Source organism: Mycteria americana, chromosome 22 (assembly GCF_035582795.1).
Source record: "Mycteria americana isolate JAX WOST 10 ecotype Jacksonville Zoo and Gardens chromosome 22, USCA_MyAme_1.0, whole genome shotgun sequence".
NCBI classification, from domain to species: Eukaryota; Metazoa; Chordata; class Aves; order Ciconiiformes; family Ciconiidae; genus Mycteria; species Mycteria americana.
Window position 1 is genome coordinate 1,967,684 of NC_134386.1, and position 19,538 is coordinate 1,987,221.

Consider the following 19,538-nt stretch of genomic DNA (forward strand, 5'->3'; position numbering starts at 1 on the left):
ACTCAAGAACAGGAAAGTTCACTACAATAGAGAGGTTTATTTAAAAAAGTTCCAAGCAGACTGGGATGTGAAACACATGACCAGATGTGCTGGGCTAGTCCATGCGAGCTTTCAGGGTCCTGGTGGTGATCTTGTCTTTTTCACTAGAGGGGGAAAGAGAGAAGACTATTAGCAAATCCGCGTTTAATACTTACATACAGATTGTCCCTTCATTAGGAAGTTGCAGTGTGCATAGGTTGTTTGCTAAGGGCAGGCAGGATCATCTGAACTTGAAGGTGGCCGTTACAACTGAGTAAACCCCATCCTCCTGCCGCTTCACCCCAGGGGAGCTCCAGGAGGTTCAGTAAGCAGCAGTGCCTGGGATACTGCAGGGAAACAGCACCACGAGCAAAATAAGCTGCTTCAGAAGGCAGTAGGACTGCAGAGTGTGGGAGTTAACGTCGCACCCAGCTGTGGCAAAAAACATCCTCTTGGCCAGCGCTACCCATATGTGAGGAGTCACGCTCCTAAATACCGATGGGAATGCAGCTAGGGAATCCCTATGCAGCAAAAGTAATTCCAGGATTAATTTCCCATGGCTCCTGCGGTTCTAGCAACAGCCACGAACCACAGCAGAGAGCAACCATGAGAAATAAAACACTTAACATGGACAAAACATTCCTAAGGATACTGCTGGAAGGGAGCAGGATTAGGGATACCCTGGACACCAATGCCTTAACTGACTTTAACACACAGCTTGTTAAATTCTACCTCTGTTCTGTAGGGGAAGAGAGCAGCACTTACATTATGTGTACTACCACGCCCATTCCAGATATGGCATCTCTGTCCACTGCATTCAACATGGCCTGCGAGATTGTTTCGAAGAGGTGATCGGGTTCCTGAGGAACAGAAGCTATTTTAGTTGGTGTAAAAACTGAATCTTGAGTCATCGGGTTTTGTTCAAAACCCAAAGTATCATCCAAGACGCCGCAAGATCTTTCCTGCAAGCTACAGCCTCTTTGTTCTCCTGAGCTCCTTTGGGAAGTACCAAAGGACAGAGCTTTTCATCCAACCCGCGTTATCTCAGGTTCTCCAGTTAACAGCAGGAGGCTGAATCCAAGAATCGGAGCTGAGCCTGGCCACCTCACTCACCATGTCGGGCTCCCAGAGAGACTCGCACATGCCGTACATCTGCTCGGAGCAGGTGCCGCTGACCACAAAGTCATCGGTTATCATCGGGCAGCCGATCAGGTCTAGAGAGCAGATGAAAGGTTCGTGTGTTATGGGGTCCAGCCCGGCAATGACTGGTTCTGTGTAGTAAGGTCCAAACCTGTGAAGAACAACATGGCATAGAGCAGTCCAACCACCTCGATGCAGTTCCACATCCCACGTAAATATCCATACAAGGAAAAGATCCCACAGATGCTTTTGGTGGGGGACCTTTCAGGTCAACCTAGAAGCACCCTGAAATGCTTTTAGCATGGCAAACAGAACAAACTTGTACTGCTACAGGATTATTTTAACAATACTCAATGTTCTTTTGCAAGGAGGTCGAAGGCAACATTGTCACTAGATTAAAGTCTCCTTTTGCCACACCACAAGTAGTCTTTACAGGAGCCCTCCTCAGCCTCCCACCTCTCTAGAATCAGATCAGCTCCAACAACCAACAGGGTTTAGTAGGCATGGAGGTGTTGTGTTGACAGTTGGACTAAATGATCTTAGAGGTCTTTTCTGACCTTAATGATTCTACGATTCTAACCACAGCCTTCACTGACACGTAAACAGTGACTCCGTTGTTTGACAGTTACCGTCTCTCATAGAGCAGATTGGAAACCATGCTCATAAAAGTCTGAGGTTTGATCTGCCTCCCTTCCTTCAGCTCGTAGAGATTCAGCCTGAACTTCAGTCTCTGGGCACTGCAAGAGATGAGAATCGGCATTAAAGCAGAAGCAGGTTCCTTTTTCTTTCATCTTCACCCAGGCCTGAATTGTTTTACTGCATGCTGACAGATACCAGCTCCTCACGCATGCCTGAGGCAGGTAGGTATTTCAGATGCAGCTCCTTTTATACCTGAAGTTATTAAGTCTTAGTAGTGATGTGATCTTAAATCACGTGCAGTTTTATTTAAAAAACTCCCACTGAAGGGAGACCATGAAAAGGAGTGCTGGCACCCAGCTATTATACCCTGCCCCACGAATAAACAAAGACATTTATGCTTAGTATAAGCTGTCGCTTAGTATTTATTGTAAGTATGCCTCTTACAGGCTCAGTATGGGAACGCACGGGCGGGCGAGAGTCTCACTTACACCGTCTGCACGTCCGTGGCCAGTCCTGCCAATCCAATATATAGCCTTTCTCCCATAGGGAAAATCTTCTGGAAGTCTGTGGTCACCATCTGCGCTTGAATCCCAAACCGCCGGTCCGCAGCAATGGCCACGCAGTTCTTCCCCTTCATGGCCATTACGGCCCCGCCGTTATAGGACATAATAGACTGGGAGAGAGAAGGACAGCAGGTACCGCCGGGGCTGCGGTTCGGGGTGCGCCTCCCGCGCCGGTTCCTTGGTGAGGCTGAAGGGGCCTCCTGCACCTCGGGTACCCCGCTCCGCCCGCCCTGTCCCTGCGGCCCCAGCCCAGCGCCGGCAGCCGCCGCCACCCCGGGAGCAGCGGGGGGAAGCCAGCACCGCTCTCCCTCCCGGTTTTGGCTTTAATTTTCCCATTATTGGAGGCCACCCCATAGCGGGTTGCTCACGGCCGCTGCTTCCCGCCACCCGCAGCCCCCGCCCGCCACGGCCCGACCTGAGGGAAGACCCACGGGGATACACCACCGCGGCGACGGGGAAGGCCTCCAGCCCACCCGCCTCCCCCGCGCGGCCCGGGCACCCGCGGGCCCCGTCCTGCCGGGCCCAGCTCCTCCCCCGGGTCCCCCCCCCGGGCCGCCCCGGCGCTCACCATGGCGCCGGCTGCACAGACACCGCCAGGCCCCGCACCGCTGCTCCGGCCGCACCGCACACGACCCCGCCGCGCCGCGCCGCTGCTCCCGCCTCCCGCCTCTTCCCATTGGCGGCCGCCGCGGCCTGCCGGCGAACGGCCGCTGGCTATTGGTGGTTCGGCGCGCCGCGGGGCGGAGCTGGTTGGTTGCGGCGGCGGTGAGGGAGGGGGAGAAAAATGAAGAGTCATAGTGAGCGGGGCATGCCGGGACGGCGGAGGACTGCGCGGGCGGGGCGGGGCGGGTGCGCAGCTGGAGGGGAGGGCTCGCACAGCTGGATCCATCGGGGTGCGCAGCTGGAAGGACACGCAGGGTCATGGCGCAGCTGGATGTGCACGCAAGGGTCATGGCACAGCTGGATATGCCCACGGGGGCATGGCACAGCTGGAGGGACGTGCAGGGCACGGCACAGCTGGATATGCCCACGGGAGCGCGGCACAGCTGGAGGGACGTGCAGGGGCACTGTGGAGGTGGCAGGTGGGTACGGCCGTCCCATCACTCAGTGGCTCTGGGAGTCCCCGAGGCCGCAGCCCCTCAGCCTGCCCTGGGCAGCACCCACGTGCCCGTTCCCTGCGTGTCCGTGGCGAGGCCGGGATCACCGCAGGGTGGCCGGGCTGGGACCTGCCCAGTGGCATCTCCCCCCGGCTCGGCCCTACGCACCTTCTGTCGTGCTCTGGGAAAAGTTGGCCAAACCTGGCTGAATTTAACTAGAAACTCCAGGAAACCCAGCCCGCACCACTCCGCCATGCAGAGCCCTGGTGTGTGTCAGGCCTCGCGCACCCACCGTCCGCTTTGGCATCTCTGAGACCCAGGGGCAAAACCCTAAACTCGCCCTGTGAGGCCAAAGGCAGTGGATCTCCTCGGGGGAAAAAAAAATCTCTTTGGAAAGTGCTGGCACACTAAAGTCCCTCTGTAAAGTCCCTCTGTAAAGCAGCAAGTCACAGCACATCCCGGAGAGGGCAAGAGGCCTGGCAAGTTGCTGCGAGGGTATTTTTTTATTCAGACTGCAACTGAAAGGGGGATTTGCGCTCTGCGGAGTATTGGATTTCCTTCCCCATCCCCGCTCGCCAGCTCTCCCCTCTCCTGAAGGAGACAGGATTAAATGTTTAATTTAGGGGAGTGATGTTGTGCCAAAGGGAAAGAGATCCATGTGTCTGGAAACGCTTTCCAATGCACAGCAGATCAGCCCGCCTGGTTTCAATGAAAACCTCCGGCCCGTGCAGGGGCTGTTCATCCACCCCGGGACCGAGCCCTGGAGGCGCAGCCCATCCCATGGCAGTTGTATTTTTAAAGTGCTTTTCATTGTAAAAAGTTTCTTGCAGTAATGAAGTCAGGGGCCGCATTCTGTCTGGTGGGAACACCCCACGTGCCGGGGAGAGAAGGAGCAGCAGAGCCAGACAGGAATAGCCCCACAGACAGATTTCGGCAGCGCTGGCTGTCTCGGGTGGCAGCGGGGAGGTGATCCCCGCTGGGCACCACTTCTCTCTTCGCTTTCCCGTCGGGCTCGTGCTCTCGGATCGGGAAGGCAGCAGCAATCCCCCTCCCTGGCCCGGAGAGCCCCGGCGCTTCTCCAGCCCCAGTGCTGCTGGGCTCGGCCATGGGAGTTTTAGCGGCCCTGGGCTTTTGAAACAACAGGGATCTTCCTGGCATGGCTTTATGCCCTGCGTTAAAACATTAACTTAATTATTTCTGGTATGAAAATAAAATCAGGGTAAGCGGGGAACATAAATAGATTTTACGAGACTTTGTAAGAGAGGGGAACTTCAGCAATGCAGATTTTGGACCCCCTTCAGCTTATTTTTAAGGCAAAATATGGGCTCTGGATGGAAACAGGCTTCCAAGTCTCTGCTCTGTTTTTAATGTCCCAACATGTCCTTTTGCTTGTGGGAGGAACTGCGGTGTAGAGGGGACCACAGGCTGAGCAGAAATGTTTTTGTTCACGCTGGGGGCTGGCTTCCCCCTTGCCCAGCGCCTTGGAGAGAGCTGTGAGCCCACGGGCAGCACCGGGGCCACATCCTGCCCCTTCGCACCCTCTCCCTGCCCAGCTCAGCCTGGTCCTGAGGGCAAGGACCACCCCAAGAGAGCAGGGAAAGCCCCACTAAGCCCCAGCACGGCGAAAAACCACGCTACCCGTCCCACGGGGGCCCGGGACCAGGCACCTCTGCCTGCCGCCCACTCGCCCTGGCCATCGTCGGCCGCTCCCTCGGCCCGGCCCTGGAAAAAGGGGAGAAAAGAGGGAACGCCGAGGTAAAATGGATCCGGCCGTCCCTGGGTGGGCTCGAACCACCAACCTTTCGGTTAACAGCCGAACGCGCTAACCGATTGCGCCACAGAGACCGCGCTGGGAACAGGGCTCGCGGCCGCCGCACTCAGCCGGAGCATCCCCGGGCGCGCCCGTGGGGCTGGGCCCACCGGCACCGGGACACCGGCACCGGGACACCGGGCGGGGCGGGGCGGGGAATTAATCATACGGCCGCACCCGTGTGGGCCGAGGGGAAACGCGCGTGGGCGCTGCGCCCCGCCGAGTAGCCGGTACACCGGGTATACGGAAGCGCCCTCGATCGCACCGAGCCCGGGCCGGACCCACGCGGGAGCCGCGGACACTCGCGGGGCAGCGGGGCCGTCTGGCGCTTTCCGCCGCGCTGGAGCGGGGCTGCGGGGTGTCGGGACTGAGCGGCCGCCGACACGCGTGGGCGTCCCGGCTGCCCGCACCCCCCGAAATCCCCCGTGAGCTCCCCGCAAGGTGCCCCCTTCCCTCCGGGCGGGGCCGGGCCCTCCGTGACGGGGTCCCGCCCGGCCGCGGGACCGGGCCCGCGGGGGAAAACAGCGCCGCGAGCCCGCCCGCTCCCCTTCCTTCCCATTTTCCCTCTCTTTTCTTTCTTTCCCGCTTTTTCCTTTTTTTTCCCCTCTCCTTCCCTTTTTTCCTGCCTTTTTGCTTTTCCTCCCTCCTTTCCTTTTTTCTGTCCTTCCTTTTTCCCTTCCCTCCTATTCGTCTTTTTTCTTTTCTTCCCCCCTTTTCCATTTTTCCCTTTCTTTCTCTAATTTCCCTCTATTTTCTTCCCTTCCTTTTTCCCCCCTTCCCTTTGCTCTCCCACCCGCCGCGGGTCCCCCGGCCCTGCCCGAGCACCGGCAGGCGCCGGACCCCCGCCCGAGGGTCCCGGGGAAGGTCCCGCGGGGCCCGGGATGCCCCGTGTCGCCTCCCGGGTGGGAATTCCCCCCATTTGGGGCCGAAAATGGTCGGGGGGGGGGTCCCGGGGCAGCACCCGAGAAGTGCCGCGGTGATGGGGGAATACGGGGGGGGACCCGTTAACGGGGAGAGGAGCGGGGCTGCCGCCGGGCACCGCCGCCCCGGCTCGGATTTTGGGCCCATTCCAGCGGCTTTTGGGGCGCTCTCCTTTCCTCCCTGAGCACAACGGGGGGGTCGCGGCGGTGTCCCCCGCGGAGGCGCCGGTGGGGGGCCCGTGTCCCGGCGGGGCGGGGCGGCGGGGGGGGGGGGCCCCAATCTCGGCCCCTCACTCCCCTCCTCCGCAACACCCCAAAGGAATGAGGTCACGTGAGGCGGGGCGGGGCCTGGCGGCGGCTGGAGGAGGGAAAAAAATAAAAAAAAAAGGAGGAAAAAAAAATAAAAAAAAAGGAGGAGGAAGGAGGGAAAAAAAAAAAAAAAGAAAAGAAAAAAAAAACCCGAGCGAGAGAAAAAAGGGCCCCGGCCGCAGCGCCGCCGCCGCGCCGAGCCGAGCCGAGCCGCGCCGACCGGCGGGAGCGGAGGGGCGGCCGCGGGGCCGCCGCTGCCGCCGCCACCAGGTAGGGACGCGGCCCCGGCCCCCCCCCGCCGCCGCCGGGCCCCGCCGCCGGCCCCCCCCGCGCCCTTTTCTCTCCGCGTTCAAGATGGCCGATGGCCGCCGCCTCCCCCCGCTTTGTGCCGCGGCCCCGCTCCTGCCCGGGGGGGGCCGTGACCCCCGTCCCCGTCCCCCCCCACGGCGGGCACCGGCGAGGGGCTACGGAGCCCTGACAGCCCCGGCTCCCGCCCTCCCCCCCTCCCGGCCCCGTCCCCGGGCCCGGCGCGGCGTGGAGCGGGGCAGTGCGGTACGGCCGGGGGGGGGCCGTGGCGGGAGCCCCCCCGGGGCGGGCGGAGGGGCCGGGCCGGGCCCCGGGGCGGGCTGTCAGCCGGCCCCGAGTACAAAGGGCTGCGGGGCACCGGGAGCGCCCCAGGTTCAGCGGGGCTGCCCCACCCCCGGCCCCCAATCGTGTGTGTATCCCCCCCACCGCCCAAAAAAAGAAGCGGGAGCTGCCCGCGGCGCCGGGGCGGGCCTGCCCGCCGGGCTGCAGCCGGGCACCCCCGGGGCACAGCGCGGGGTCACGCGTGTCCGTGCCCATCGCGTGTCCCTGCCCGCGCGCCTGTGCCAGGCGGGTGTCACGCACCGCGCGCTGCCGCGCGGACACGTCCCGCCGCGGGGACGGGGGGGGGGGGGTGTGTCCTTGTGCGTACCCGGGTGTGTGGACACGCGTGTCCGTGCCCTCCTCGCGGTGCTTCCTCCCCCCTTCCCGCTCTTTCGCTCCTCGGCAGCGGCCGGTGCCCACGTCCCGCAGCCCGGGAGGGGCGGGGGTCCCGTCGGGGCGGTGGGCGCGGGCGGGGGGTTCACTCTCCGGCGCCTTTTTGTCGTGTTCCCGGTGCGTGGGGGCCCGTGGCCGCCGTGCGAGCGAGCGGGCAGTGCCGCGGGGAGCCGTCCCGGTTTATTTCCCGGCCCCCGGGCTCGCCGCCGCCGGTGGGTCCCACGGGGAGGGGGCAACCGGTCGGGTCCAAGTTACCGGTGACTTTGAAACGTCCTTCCCCACCCGTGCCTGGTCCGGGGGGGGATTTTGGGGAGGGGGGGGGTGATGTGCACCGGGCCGGGCCACCGCCCAGGGAGACAAAAGACCCCGAAAGTCGGGGCCGGGGGTGCGGGCTGCAGGCGGCGGGACCCGCTCCGGCGGCGGGGCCGGGGCAGCGGGCGTCGCTGGCGGGACGGGGCGGCCCCGAGGGCTCCGGCGGGGCCGGTGCTGCGGCCGGCTCCGGGGCCCGGGGGGGTCCGGGGCTTTGTTCGCCCCCGCGGCAGGAAATCGCGGTTGTTATCACCCGGTTTATTAGAACCGGTTTGCGCCGGTGGCTCAGGCTCCCCCCCTCCCGCGGAGACCCGGGCCGCCATTGGCGGCTGCGGGCACCAAAAGCAGCAAAACCCACCCAAAACGCAGCCGTGGGTCCTGCGGTCCGGTGTGGGCAGCCGGTGCCCGGTAAAGCTGCCCGGTTCCCCGGTTGGGGTCAGTGCAGGAGCCCGGGGCTGGGAACCGCGGCCCCCCCGGTGTTCTCCTGGCCGGGGGGAGCCTGGCAGCGGCCCCCCATCGCCTGTGGGCTGGGGAGGGCCGAGGGCACCTGCCCGCGGGCAGCAAGGCGCAGGGCACCCCGGTGTGCCCGCCCGGGGGATGCCCGAGGGTGAAAGCTGAGCCCGGGGGGGGCCTGGGGCTTCCTAAACACCCTGGTGCCCCCCCGGCCCCCTCTCTGCAAGGAGACCTGGGGCTCGGCTTGGCCGCTGCCCCTCCAGCGCTGGGGTGTCCTCATGGTCCCCATCCCCATGGCATCCCCATCCCTGCAGCATCCCCATCCCCGTGGTGTCCCCATCCCTGCAGCATCCCCATCCCCATGGTGTCCCCATCCCTGCACACCTCCCTCCGGGGACTCCATGGCGGCTGAATGAGATGAGGGAGCCAGACTGGAGCCTGGGAGAAGCACCGCAGGGAGCACGGGACGGCTTCCCCAGGGCAGGCGCCTGGCACGGACCTGGGGTTGTACAAACGCATTCGCCACGCGCAGCCCCGAGCGCGCGCCCCTGCACGCGCGCAGACAAAACCACAGCCTTGCACGCACACACGCGTGCACCCCGTTTGCTCCCTGGGCGCGGGGTTCACCCTCTTCCTCGCCCGGTTGCGGTGCCCACACCGCAGCCGTTGTGCCTTCGGTGGTTGTCTCGGCCGCTGTCTGGTGTTTGCGAAGGGCCTGGCCCTGTGTCCGGCGGACGGTGACACCACTCCACGCCTGACCCCGTGCGGGCGTCTGTGCCACAGGGGTGCAGGTGTGTGTACTTCTGCCTGTGCGCATGTAGGGGATATGCGCATGTGCGTGTAGTATGTGTGTCCACACACGTGTGTGTGTCTCCCTGTGTGTGGGTGGGGGCGTGGGTGCGTACGGGTGTTGCTGTTGGCGCATCCTGGCGCTGCCATGGCGCCCGCGCTCATTGACACAAACCCAGGGTTTCTTCTCCCCTCTCCCCCTCGCCTCGGATGGTTGTAATAATATTCTGGCTCCTCTCCAAGTATCGGGGTTGCCATGGAAACAATAAAACTGCAGCGATTTTGGGCTCCGGCTCCGCCGTCTCCCATTGTAAACGTGGAAGTGCCGGAGCGGGCAGGCAGCGATTCCCCCGCGTCTGCGCCCCGTGCCGGGGGACGCTGCCCGTGCCCCATGTGCACACCGGGCCATGCGCACCCACACGCGCAGGTGCTGCGGGTGCTCCTGGCCACGGGCAGGTGGCCAGCACCGGGCTCGGGAGTTTCTATAGAAACGGCGAGGCGGTGGCTGAAAATGCCTTTTCCATCGAACAAAACAAAAATACACTTTGTGTGCGTGTGTATGGGTGTGTGTGTGCACAGCCCAGGGAGCTGCAGGCAAGGGGCTGCCTAACGGGGGTGATTTGTCCCCTCTCAGAGGCGTCTCGGTATGGTGGGGACCCGCTTGGGGACCCCCAGGAAGATGCAAACATGAGGTAGAGGGAGCTGGGCAGTGCCCAGGGCCATGGGCTGCATGGGGGGGGGGGGGGTGGGTGCTGCTTGTGCATCCCTGGGGCTGGCAGGGTGTGGGGCTGGGGCTGCCCCAGTGGCACGGGGCCAAGCGTGGCACGTCAGGGGGAGCACCAGACACCCCCACCCTGCCCTGGGTTTGTTCGTTAAAGGGTGAAGTGGGTCCCGCAGGTCCCCTCCTTGCACAAAGTGGCCATTAAGGGTGGCCCCGGGTGTTTCCCTGCAGGGAGAATCTGCCGCGGCGCTGCTCCAAAATGCACAGGACCACCAGGATAAAGATCACCGAGCTCAACCCCCACCTGATGTGCGCCTTGTGCGGTGGCTACTTCATAGACGCCACCACCATCGTGGAGTGTCTGCACTCCTGTGAGTGTCCTGGGCCCCCGGCCGGGGCCGTGCTGCACCCAGGGGTGCCCCAGGAAGGGTGGCCATGCCACACCGAGACCCTCCTGCAGTGCCCGAACCCATCCTGTGTCGGGCGTTGCTGCCGCATGGAGCTGTGGGTTCGGCCCCGTGCCGTGTGGATGGGGCTGGACCAGGGCGGGCGGGCGAGCAGGGGTCCCGGTCCTGAGCTGGTGCGAGGGCATGGGGTGCTTCGCCGGGCTGGCACAGGGGCTCTGTCCCCTCGTCCAGTCTGTCCGTCTGCTCACGCTGAGTCTCTCCCCACAGTCTGCAAAACCTGCATCGTTCGCTACCTGGAGACGAACAAGTACTGCCCCATGTGTGATGTCCAAGTGCACAAAACCAGACCCCTCCTCAGCATCAGGTGAGCTTCGGGGGCTCCCCTCACGCCTCGAGCCCTGGCCCCATGTCGGTGCAGCCTGTGCCTGCGCTGGGGTGCAGCCCTGAGCACCCCAGGATGGGGAGCGGGGCTCTGCAGCCAGCAGCGTGGTGGAGCACGGACCATTGCATCTCTTGCAGCATGAAACCTCTCTGCTCCTGACCCCACACCCCGCAGCAGTGGGGATTTGGGGTGCTCTCCGGGTGGAAGGGGAATGGGGACAGTGGGAACCGCCACCATGGAGGGGACAGGACCCGGGGACGTCTCCTCTGTGGCAGCAGGAGGAGGCTGGGGCGGGTGCCAGCCAGAGCAGGGGCTGCCCCACGCCCATCCCTGCGCATCCCGCACCATCCAGTCGTCCGTCCGTCCGTCCGTCCCCGCAGTCCCACCGGGCACAGTTTAACCTGCGACCCCCTGTGCTTTCTAACTCCCTGCTCTGTCCCCCGTGGGGACGGTGCTGTGTCCCTCGGGGGATGCCGGGGTGGCACTGCCGGGGTGAGCTCGCAGCGGCGCAGGTGAAAGGGTGCCCGGCCGTGGTGGCGGTGGCTTCGCACCAGCTCTGCCCCGGCCCCGTGTCTGGCGGGGGAAAGCCAGACACGTCCCGTCAGTTGTGGAATTGGCTCTGCAGGTGGTTGGCATAGAAACCATGAAAGGCTGCAATACGTCACTCAGCTTTTTTTTTCCACCTCTTTTTTTTCACCTCTTCCATGTAAATCCGTTTCTGTAGTAACACTTTTTCCACCTTTTTTTTTTTTTTTTCTGGTTCACTATGAAATATTTACACTCCGGCTCCCACGGCTCCCTCGCCGAAACATCCCTGCCTGCGTGCAGAAACGGATACACAGCCGCCCACGCCACAGACGGGCACCGCGCGCGCGAACGGTGCTGCGCCCGCGGCCCTGAGCCCCGGCTGCCGTGGCGGCGCGGTGCCTTCGCATCCCATTTGGTCCCGGCGGGGGAAATAATAGGGCACGAGGTGCTGCTGCAGGTGACGAGGGCCTGATCCAGATGTGGTGCCATAGAAAACTCACTGCACCGACAAGGGGCTTGCTTTTCCCTTTGCTTCCCAAACCGGTGCCGCGGCAGCGCCGAAACACCCACGCCCTGGGCGTGATGCTGCGTGGTGTCGAGGGTGCTGCCCACGCGTGGCCACCGCATCCCCCGTGGCATCCCGGCCCCCACCCAGCGCCGCCGTGCTGGGCTGAATGGGGTTGACTCATGCAAGAGCAGCAACCGGCTGGTAATTAAGCTGCCAATCAAGCGGCTGAGGTTGCTTTTTCATTAGCTTGCTGTAAATTATAAAGCAAATTCTCTGGGTATGTATTATAAATAAAATCACAGCAGGGCCTCGTGAACCAGAGTGACATCACCGAGGAATTAGGGATGAAAGACATGGCTAGGCTAAAAATAATATAGGGTATGGTCATTTGTTTTTCTTTAAAATAAAGGCCTTATTATTAAAATGGAAATAATTGCAGATGTAATTTACTTTTCACCAGTCCCACTGCTCTTGCTTTGTTTTTGAGATTTTTTTTTTATTTGGCTGAGCTGCTGCTTTTAGATTGTGCCTGCAGTGTCCCGAGCCCAAGCCTTCCAGCAAAATCCCATTCCCGGCTCTGTGCTGAGGACGGGACTTGAGCTTCCCCAGTTCCTCGAGTGCTTTAGAAGATCCTCCCTTGAGATGTTCACACCTTAGGGAATCGGCTTTGCTTCCCTGCGTAACAACCTGACAGGGGACGCTGTCCTGCCATCCTTACGACAGAGGGAAATCAAAGCCTGAGCCCTGAACTGCAGCCGAGTCCAAAAATAAAATTAGATGCAAATTAAAACTTGCAGAAACATTTGCTGATCTTAGATTTATTTTTTTTTTTTGGTAAGTTCTTGGTGTGTTTCTGTAATCATTTTGACTACTGAAATGGATCCTGGCCCCAAAATCCTGCTGTCATCATCCCTAGCAATTACAAGGATTTTTTAAACGGTTTTCTTTCTTTTTCCAGAGTTAACCCTTTGCGGTGAGCGCGAGGGCGGACGGGTTTGCCTGCGAGACAGAGTTGTGGCATCGCCGTGGGATGGGGAGCTGGGGCTTTGTGCTGGGAGTTTCCCGGGAGGGAGACGGGGAGAGGCGGCGTTTGGGCTGGCCGGGGCACGCGTGGCGCAGGGCAGCTTTCGGCAGCCCGGGGAAGCCAGCGGCTCCCATCCAGCTGATTTCCCTCTCTTTTCCTATTTCTTTTTTCCCTCAGATCGGACAAAACTCTACAGGACATAGTGTACAAACTGGTCCCGGGGCTTTTCAAAGGTACAGCCATGGACAGTTATGACTGTGTGGGTTTGGGGTTGTTTGTAACTCACTCCCACCCACCAGTGAAACCGGTCCCCCGGATTTCGCGCTGCCCACGCACGCCCCTGCCCGTGTAATGGGGACAGCAGGAAAATGCATGGTGTGAACGGACAGGGATGGGTCCGTCCGGATAGGGCCCATCCCGCGCTCCGGCAGCCCGGGGGCTGCTGCTGGGGGGAACCACGAAAAGCAAAGCTGGGAGCAGGAGCCGCGGATTTGCTCTCCAAGTGCCTGCCCGTCCTCGGGGGAAAAAGTGTGGGGGTCTGCAGGTGTGGAAAGACTGAGGACAGTCGAGCCGCCATAAAGGCATTCTCACAGCAGCGGATTTGCAGCCGCTCCGAGGGTTTTACTGGTACGACTTGATTGCTCTTGCTAAAGCGACTGCTCTCCTACGGGTCCGTCTGCACCAGGCAGCTCGTGCTTGAGCTGCTGGCGGGGAGCAGGCGCTCGGCAATCCGGGGCTTCCTCCTGCTCCCCTCTCTTTGCGCCCAATCTCCCCCTTGGTGTGATTTTTTTCCCCCTCACCTTCCTCCTCCTTTCTCCCGCAGATGAGATGAAGAGGCGGCGTGACTTCTATGCAGCCTACCCCATGGCAGAGGGTGAGTGTCAGCCCTGGGGACCCCCCCTCGCCCCGGCTGTGCCCCCCTCAACGGCTCAGCCTCTCCCTCCTTCTGCTCCCGCAGTTCCCAACGGGTCCAACGAAGATCGCGGGGAAGTCTCCGAGCAGGACAAGGGGAACCTGACGGACGACGAGATCGTCAGCCTGTCCATAGAGTTTTATGAAGGGTCCAGGTATCGTTTTCTGGCTGCTGCTAAGCCTCTGCCCGGGTTTGGGGGTTGTGAATAAACTCTCGCCCTCTCTTCCCATTCGGGAGACAGACCTGAGACGCCGGGCGGTGACGGCTGACGCAGCCCCTGCTCAGGGCTCGGTGTCTCCCGGGGTGCTTGAATGGACAGAGGAGCACCCAAAACCCATCTGCCCTGGTCCCCATCCTGCACCCTCTGTGGGCGCTTGCTGTGGCAGCGGCGTCCCCTCGTTGCCGCTCCCCGGGCGGGTAGGGGAAGGCTCCTTCCCAGGCAGCAGAGCCCGAGGGCCGCCATGTCCCTGGTGCCCGTGGTGGCCTCCGAGGATGTCGCTGGCATCCAGAGCAGCGGTTCAGAGGGAGGCAGGGAAGGCGGCAGCCTGGGCAGTGGGTGCAGCGCGCTGGACTGGGAATGCAGCAGCTTGGGCATGTATGTGGTCAGGGGTGGCGAAGCCAGAGCTTGGCTGAAGGTCACTGGATGTTTCCCCTTGTATCCCCTCCATGCTCAGCCCTTCTAGTGGGTTATTTTTTTCTCTCTCCGCCTTTTTATTCCTCCATAAACTTTGTCCTCTGTTTGCTTTCCTCCCCCCAGAGAGGAGAAGAAAGGGACTGTCGAGAACGGGGACCTGGAGAGGGAGAAGGTGAGTGTGGTGGGACCATGGCACGGAGAGCTCCGTGTCCAGCTGCCTCCTGGGCTTCTGGGATGGGGTGGGGGGACAGGAGGGCACCCCAAACCGCCTGCTGAAGGAGGTGGGAACTGCCCATTAACTGCACGGCGGACTCTCAGCAACGCCTCTCCCCCCGGCCCCCTCCCGCTGCGTCCCCAGAAGAACGGGGTGCGGTTCCTGCGCTGTCCCGCCGCCATGACCGTCATGCACCTGGCCAAGTTCCTCCGCAACAAGATGGACGTTCCCAGCAAGTACAAGGTGAGCGTGTGCCCGGGGTCCGCTCGCTGCCCGGCTTTCGGTGCGCTCCGGTGGGCTCGGAGGGGCCGATGCCATTTTGGCCGTCCCGTGTTGCATCCCCTGCTGCAAATACGCCGTGCTTTGCCAGCTCCCAAATACCGCAGCAGCCCAGGCTTTGCATCAGCGTGGGGGTGCCGGGGCAGGATCCATCCCTTATGGCGCGTTGCACGTAAACCGCGAACTCGCTCCAGCTTCTGGCCAGGGCAGCGCCGGGAGCCCTGGCAGCCCCCGGCTCTGGGAGAGGCGCTCGGGGACGGCAAAGCCCTGACGCCCCACGAGCGGCTTCGGGGGGGCTGGCGGTGCCTCTGCCCCCGTGCCGGGGGACTGACGCTGTCCCCTGCGCCAGGTGGAAGTCCTCTACGAAGACGAGCCCCTGAAGGAATATTACACCCTGATGGACATCGCCTACATCTATCCCTGGAGGAGGGTAAGCGGAGCTGTCGCCTTCCCTGCTGTGGGCACTGGTGCCGGGGCTTGTCCTGGAGAAAAGCTCAGAAAAGCAGTCCTTTAGGGGAAGGCTAAAGGCATTAAAAAGCTTAAAGAGCGAAAAACTTAAAAATTGAAGAACTTACAAATTGAAACATTTAAGAATTGAAAATATGAATTGAAAAGCTTAAAAATTGGCGAGCTTAAAAATTGGAGCGCTTCAACAAATAAACCCCAGATGCCCCCTCCTTATAAAGGTGTTTGCTCCAGGTGTGATTTTTAGGAGGCCGGGGGCTGCGCGTGCTTTTCTCCCCCTTTCTCCAGGGCAGGCGCGAGGGCTGGTGGCCGGCACCTGGCCACGCTGCCCGCGCGGGCGGCCGGTGACACGGCGCACGCCGGGGCTGCTGCAGGGTGCCGCGGGGTGCCGCAGGGTGCCGGGTGCCATGCGTCTGCCCCTCTCCCGCTTGCAGAACGGGCCCCTGCCGCTGAAATACCGCGTCCAGCCCGCCTGCAAGCGGCTCAAGCTGTCCCAGCCGGCCACCTCCGAGTGCATCAACACCAGCGGCGCCTCCGAGTGCGAGTCGGTCAGCGACAAAGCCCACAGCCCCGCCACGCTGCCCGCCACCTCCTCCTCCCTGCCCAGCCCTGGCACCCCGTCCCATGGCTCGCCCAGCTCCACCGCCGGCAGCGGCCCTGCCGGCACCGGCACCGCGCTCAACGGCACCTCGAACTGCCACCCGCTGCCGCCCGCCGCCAGCCGGTGCCGCAAAACGACTGTCAATGGCAGCACGGCCTCCGCCTTGACCTAAACAACGACAAAACAGGGACTCCTGGCTGGGTTTTATATATCTATATATATTATATATATACATATATAAATATATATGTGTACATAGGGAGAAAAAAAATTATACATACTTATTTTCTATTGATTGACCAGATTAATTTAAAATGCAAATAAGACACATAAATGTGGTTGAATATTTTTAAATGATTTTTTTTTTTTTTAAATTTTAATTTATGTAAGCTGCATGCCGGAGCTGGGAGCCACGCAGGCGCTGCCGCCTTCCTTGCTCGTCTTCTCTAACGCTTTTCACTCTCCTCCCCATCCCTCTCCCCTTGCGCCTGCTCGGATCGAGACGGGGCCGTGAGCGGGGACTCCCGGCTGCACAGGTAAGGGCCAAGCACAGGTAAGGGCCAAGCACAGAAGCCAAAAACTGCCCCCCAGCCCTGCCGTGCCCTGGGGTTTTTTTGCTTTTTTGTGGTTTTTTGGGGTTTTTTTTGGCACCAGGTTTGCTAACACGGTGCCCGTGGCCCGCTGGGACCAGTGGTCCATTTGTTGGCATCGAGCATCGCTCGCTGGCATTGCCCCCCCAGCTTTGCCTTGCCGTGCATATTTCTTTTTCTGTTTTTGCTTTCCCTGTGTGGCCCCTGGACGGTGTTTCAGGCTCTGATCTAGCAAAGCCGCACACAAACACTTCCCTTTATGCACAGTAAAGAGGTTCTTTTTTTCTTCCCCCCCCCCCAGCTTAAAAAAAATTATGCTTGCAACTTGGCAGTGACGGGCCAGCCGTACCGGGGGTAGGAGCACAAGCCCCACTGAATATTGGTTTTTCCATTCCAAGGGAGCTGCCACCTCCCCGGGGCGGACGGGCAGCGCTGGGTGCCAGCGGCTCCAGGCACCACCGGGAAATTTTGGCTGGGGCCATCTAAACCGTTGGGGGCTGCTTCGGCAGCGCTGGGCGAGTCTGCGTGGGACCCAGGGGCTTCAAATGCCGCTGCCCTGCCCGAACGCACAGTGGGTGCAGGACCCGGTTGGGGGGGGTGCGGGACCCCCACGCTGCCGGCTCCCCGCTCACCTCCATGGCTTCAACGCCACATTTCAGAGCATTTATTTTTGTCCCCCTCCCCGCCCCGTCCTTCCCACCCTCTCCTCCTGCCCCCACGTTGGGTTTTTAAAAAAAGAAAATAGAAAAATAAGACTACAGTGCCTTTAGCCAGGAGGCTTCGGTGAGGGGCGAGCGTGGGAAGGTGCTGCTGTGTTTTGGGCGGGAGCGGAGCGGCACTGGCGTCGCTGGCTGCCCACGCGCTCCGGAGAAGGGACCAACTTTCTACATGGACAAAAAAAGCACACGAGCCCTGGGGAGCGCAGACCCCGGGGGTTTCTCTCCATCCCTTGCTGGGGAGGGGGACGAATGGCAAAAAATAAGCAAGTGCCTGCAGCGCCTGGACGGCACCCCACGGCCAGGCAGCGGCTGCGGCCGCCCGCGACGGCACGGTGAGAACCAAAGGAAAGCGGCACGGGAATTGTATGAACAGCCCGACTCCAAAGGTCAGGAAACATGGGATGTTGTTATTGTATTTTAAATTTTTTTTAAATTTTTTTTTTTTTAAGTACTGCACCCCCATCACGGACTCGACAGCGGCACCTTTGCTATAGCACAGCCCCGGGCTCCGCTGCCCTCCGGGCACTGGGGATGGGGCCCGGGAAGGGTCCCTGCGGGGCCCCTTTTGTTTCTCTCTTCCCCATCCCTGGGCTGGGGCTGGACGAGGGGCTCGAAGCGTGTCGGGGGGCTCCGTTTGTCTCGACTTTGACACCCCTTTTCTCCTTGTAAATAGGCCAAAATGGACTGAGGGAGGCAGCTGAAGTGCCTCGGTCTGGGGTTTGTGTGGGGCTCCTGGGGGGTTGTTTTGTTTTCTGTTTTTTCCTATATGGTACAAACCAAATTGCTCTGTATGTTTGCATCCTGTACGACGTTTTAATGTCTTGTAATATATTCTGATATTCATATATCGTTATTGGTTAAACATTTGTATAACTACACAGCTTTGTAAATGTAATAAATGCCGCAGACTGTCATTCCCTTCGTCCGCGCGTACGGATGCAGCTGCCTGGGTCCCTCCGTCCCGCATCCCGATGGGCACCCGCAGCTCTGGCAACGCAAAACCACTCCTGAAAGTCCCGTTAGCCAGTGGATCATTTTTTTTCCCCAGCCACTGCTGCGCCTCCCTTAGCCCTGGCAGGGCCCCCGGGGGGCAGAAGGCAAAAGTGCTGTCCCCATGGTGGGGCGAGGCTGGTTTTCTGCAGCTGGTGGCAGCCCTCAGGTTCAGTAATTAAGGTTAATTGGGGTGGGAGCTGGGTGTCTCCTCCCCACTCCCTCCCGTACCCGAGAGGGCTGAACACCCCTGTGGTCCCGAGCTCCCCTGGGCTCCGTGACCCCCATCCCTGCGGGGTGCGGCCGTGTCAGGGCTGCGGGGGGAGCTGGGCGCTCTGCACGGCCTCCTCCTTGTGGGTGCCATCGCAGTAGGGGGGGGAGCGGGTGCGCTTGCACCCGCAGAGCAAGGCCGTCTTGTCCTCCTCCGGGGTGAAGCGCAGCGGGGAGATCCCCGGGGCCGCTTTCTTGTGGGTGCCGTCGCAGAAGGGCTGCAAAGCAAAGGGGGAGGGGGTAAGGGTGGGGATTTGGGGGTGCCTGGCTGGCCCGGGGGCTGCGCTGTTGTGTCCCCCTCTCTGGGCACAAAGTGTGGGGGGGGGGAACCGCGACCCCTCCATCCCCCAGGAATCGGGGTGCTGCGGGAGCACCCGGGAGGGCGACGGCACCTCCTCCCCCCCCCCCCCCCGGAGTCCCCCCCCTGGGCCGGGGGGGGTCCCCGTGGGGCCGGTCCTGCCCCGGTCCCGGCCGCATCCCCGCGCGTCCCGGGCCCCGGCCCGACCTGGCTCCTGCTGTGCCCGCAGGCGCACCAGCCGTATTTCTTCCCCGCCTTCAGCTCCACCGGGAACGGCTGCTTGGCGGCGATCACCGGCTGCGGGGGGGCCGAGGAGGAGAGCGAAGGGCTGTGCAAAACCCCCGGGGGGTCCCGGCACCGGCGGACACAGACACCCCCCCGCCGTCCCCCGCCCCTCATCAGTGTCACAAGCGCAGCCGGGCTCAGCAGCGCCATGGCTCAGCTCCCCGCCCGCCGCCGGGTCACCTTCCCCGGCAGCGGCTCCTCCTCCCGGCCCCGCCGGAAGAGCCGGGCCGGGCGGGCTCGGCGGGAGCTCGGCTGCTCGCTGCAGAAAGGTTCCTCCTTGCACGGATCCTGGCAGCCCCCCCAGCCCCGGCCCTGGCACCGGACACCCCCACCCACCCCCCACCCCCCCGCCCCCGGGGTGCCCGGTCCCGGTGCGCGGCCCCGTGCACCGCCCCGATCAAAGCGGGCTCTGGGCCGGCAGAGCCTTTGGTGCTGCTCCCCCATCTCGTTTGGGGGCTTCGCCCCGGCTCCCCCCGGAGCTGCAGGCGGGGGGGGGTTGTGTGTGTGTGTGTGTCCGTCCCCCTCTGCTCGCCAAATGCGGGCTCCGCCACTTCCCTGGAGATTCATCTTTTAAGCATCAAAGGTTTGGACTCCCCCCACGCCCCCCCTTTTCTTTTTTTCTAAGCATTTCACTACTGGGAAA

General features: G+C 61.9%; 3 protein-coding genes and 1 non-coding gene across 9 annotated transcripts; 1 reads left to right on the forward strand and 3 right to left on the reverse strand.

Moving 5' to 3' along the window:
* Positions 1–17: 17 nt before the first annotated feature.
* Positions 18–3,124, reverse strand: PSMB3 (proteasome 20S subunit beta 3). Its single transcript, XM_075523276.1, has 6 exons — positions 2,929–3,124; positions 2,286–2,470; positions 1,788–1,895; positions 1,132–1,309; positions 784–878; positions 18–143 (listed from the first exon to the last, which is right to left on the reverse strand). Exons 1-6 carry the CDS (start codon positions 2,929–2,931, stop codon positions 95–97), a joined length of 618 nt encoding a protein of 205 aa, XP_075379391.1. The 5' UTR covers positions 2,932–3,124; the 3' UTR covers positions 18–94.
* Positions 3,125–5,228: 2,104 nt separating this feature from the next.
* Positions 5,229–5,302, reverse strand: TRNAN-GUU (transfer RNA asparagine (anticodon GUU)). Its single transcript has one exon. It is a non-coding gene; the product is annotated as a tRNA-Asn (tRNA).
* Positions 5,303–6,072: 770 nt separating this feature from the next.
* Positions 6,073–17,966, forward strand: PCGF2 (polycomb group ring finger 2). Of its 6 annotated transcripts, none has more exons than XM_075523172.1 (11): positions 6,664–6,766; positions 9,702–9,759; positions 10,020–10,159; positions 10,463–10,559; positions 12,815–12,870; positions 13,461–13,511; positions 13,596–13,704; positions 14,308–14,356; positions 14,503–14,641; positions 15,027–15,107; positions 15,577–17,966. In XM_075523172.1, exons 2-11 carry the CDS (start codon positions 9,755–9,757, stop codon positions 16,065–16,067), a joined length of 1,218 nt encoding a protein of 405 aa, XP_075379287.1. In that variant the 5' UTR covers positions 6,664–6,766; positions 9,702–9,754; the 3' UTR covers positions 16,068–17,966. The 6 variants fall into 6 exon arrangements, with proteins under 6 accessions (XP_075379289.1, XP_075379288.1, XP_075379287.1 ...); XM_075523176.1 differs by having other exon boundaries at positions 14,543–14,641; positions 15,577–16,068; XM_075523177.1 differs by having other exon boundaries at positions 14,546–14,641; positions 15,577–16,068.
* CISD3 (CDGSH iron sulfur domain 3) lies at positions 16,627–19,201 on the reverse strand. Its single transcript, XM_075523178.1, has 2 exons — positions 18,818–19,201; positions 16,627–18,530 (listed from the first exon to the last, which is right to left on the reverse strand). The coding sequence occupies exons 1-2, from the start codon at positions 19,043–19,045 to the stop codon at positions 18,351–18,353; spliced, it is 408 nt and encodes a 135-aa protein (XP_075379293.1). The 5' UTR covers positions 19,046–19,201; the 3' UTR covers positions 16,627–18,350.
* Between the last annotated feature and the right edge of the window lie 337 nt (positions 19,202–19,538).

Excerpts from the sequence above, each read along its gene's own strand:
- PSMB3 (XM_075523276.1), bottom strand. Across the intron at positions 1,896-2,285 it reads GCCACGGACGTGCAGACGGT|TGCCCAGAGACTGAAGTTCA; the intron begins GTAAGTGAGACT and ends CATCTCTTGCAG. Across the intron at positions 1,310-1,787 it reads AATCTGCTCTATGAGAGACG|GTTTGGACCTTACTACACAG; the intron begins GTAACTGTCAAA and ends TGTTCTTCACAG.
- PCGF2 (XM_075523172.1), top strand. Across the intron at positions 10,560-12,814 it reads AGACCCCTCCTCAGCATCAG|ATCGGACAAAACTCTACAGG; the intron begins GTGAGCTTCGGG and ends TTTTTCCCTCAG. Across the intron at positions 12,871-13,460 it reads GGTCCCGGGGCTTTTCAAAG|ATGAGATGAAGAGGCGGCGT; the intron begins GTACAGCCATGG and ends TTTCTCCCGCAG.
- CISD3 (XM_075523178.1), bottom strand. The coding sequence starts at position 19,045 with ATGGCGCTGCTGAGCCCGGCTGCGCTTGTGACACTGATGAGGGGCGGG. Across the intron at positions 18,531-18,817 it reads GCGGGCACAGCAGGAGCCAG|CCCTTCTGCGACGGCACCCA; the intron begins GTCGGGCCGGGG and ends TTTGCTTTGCAG.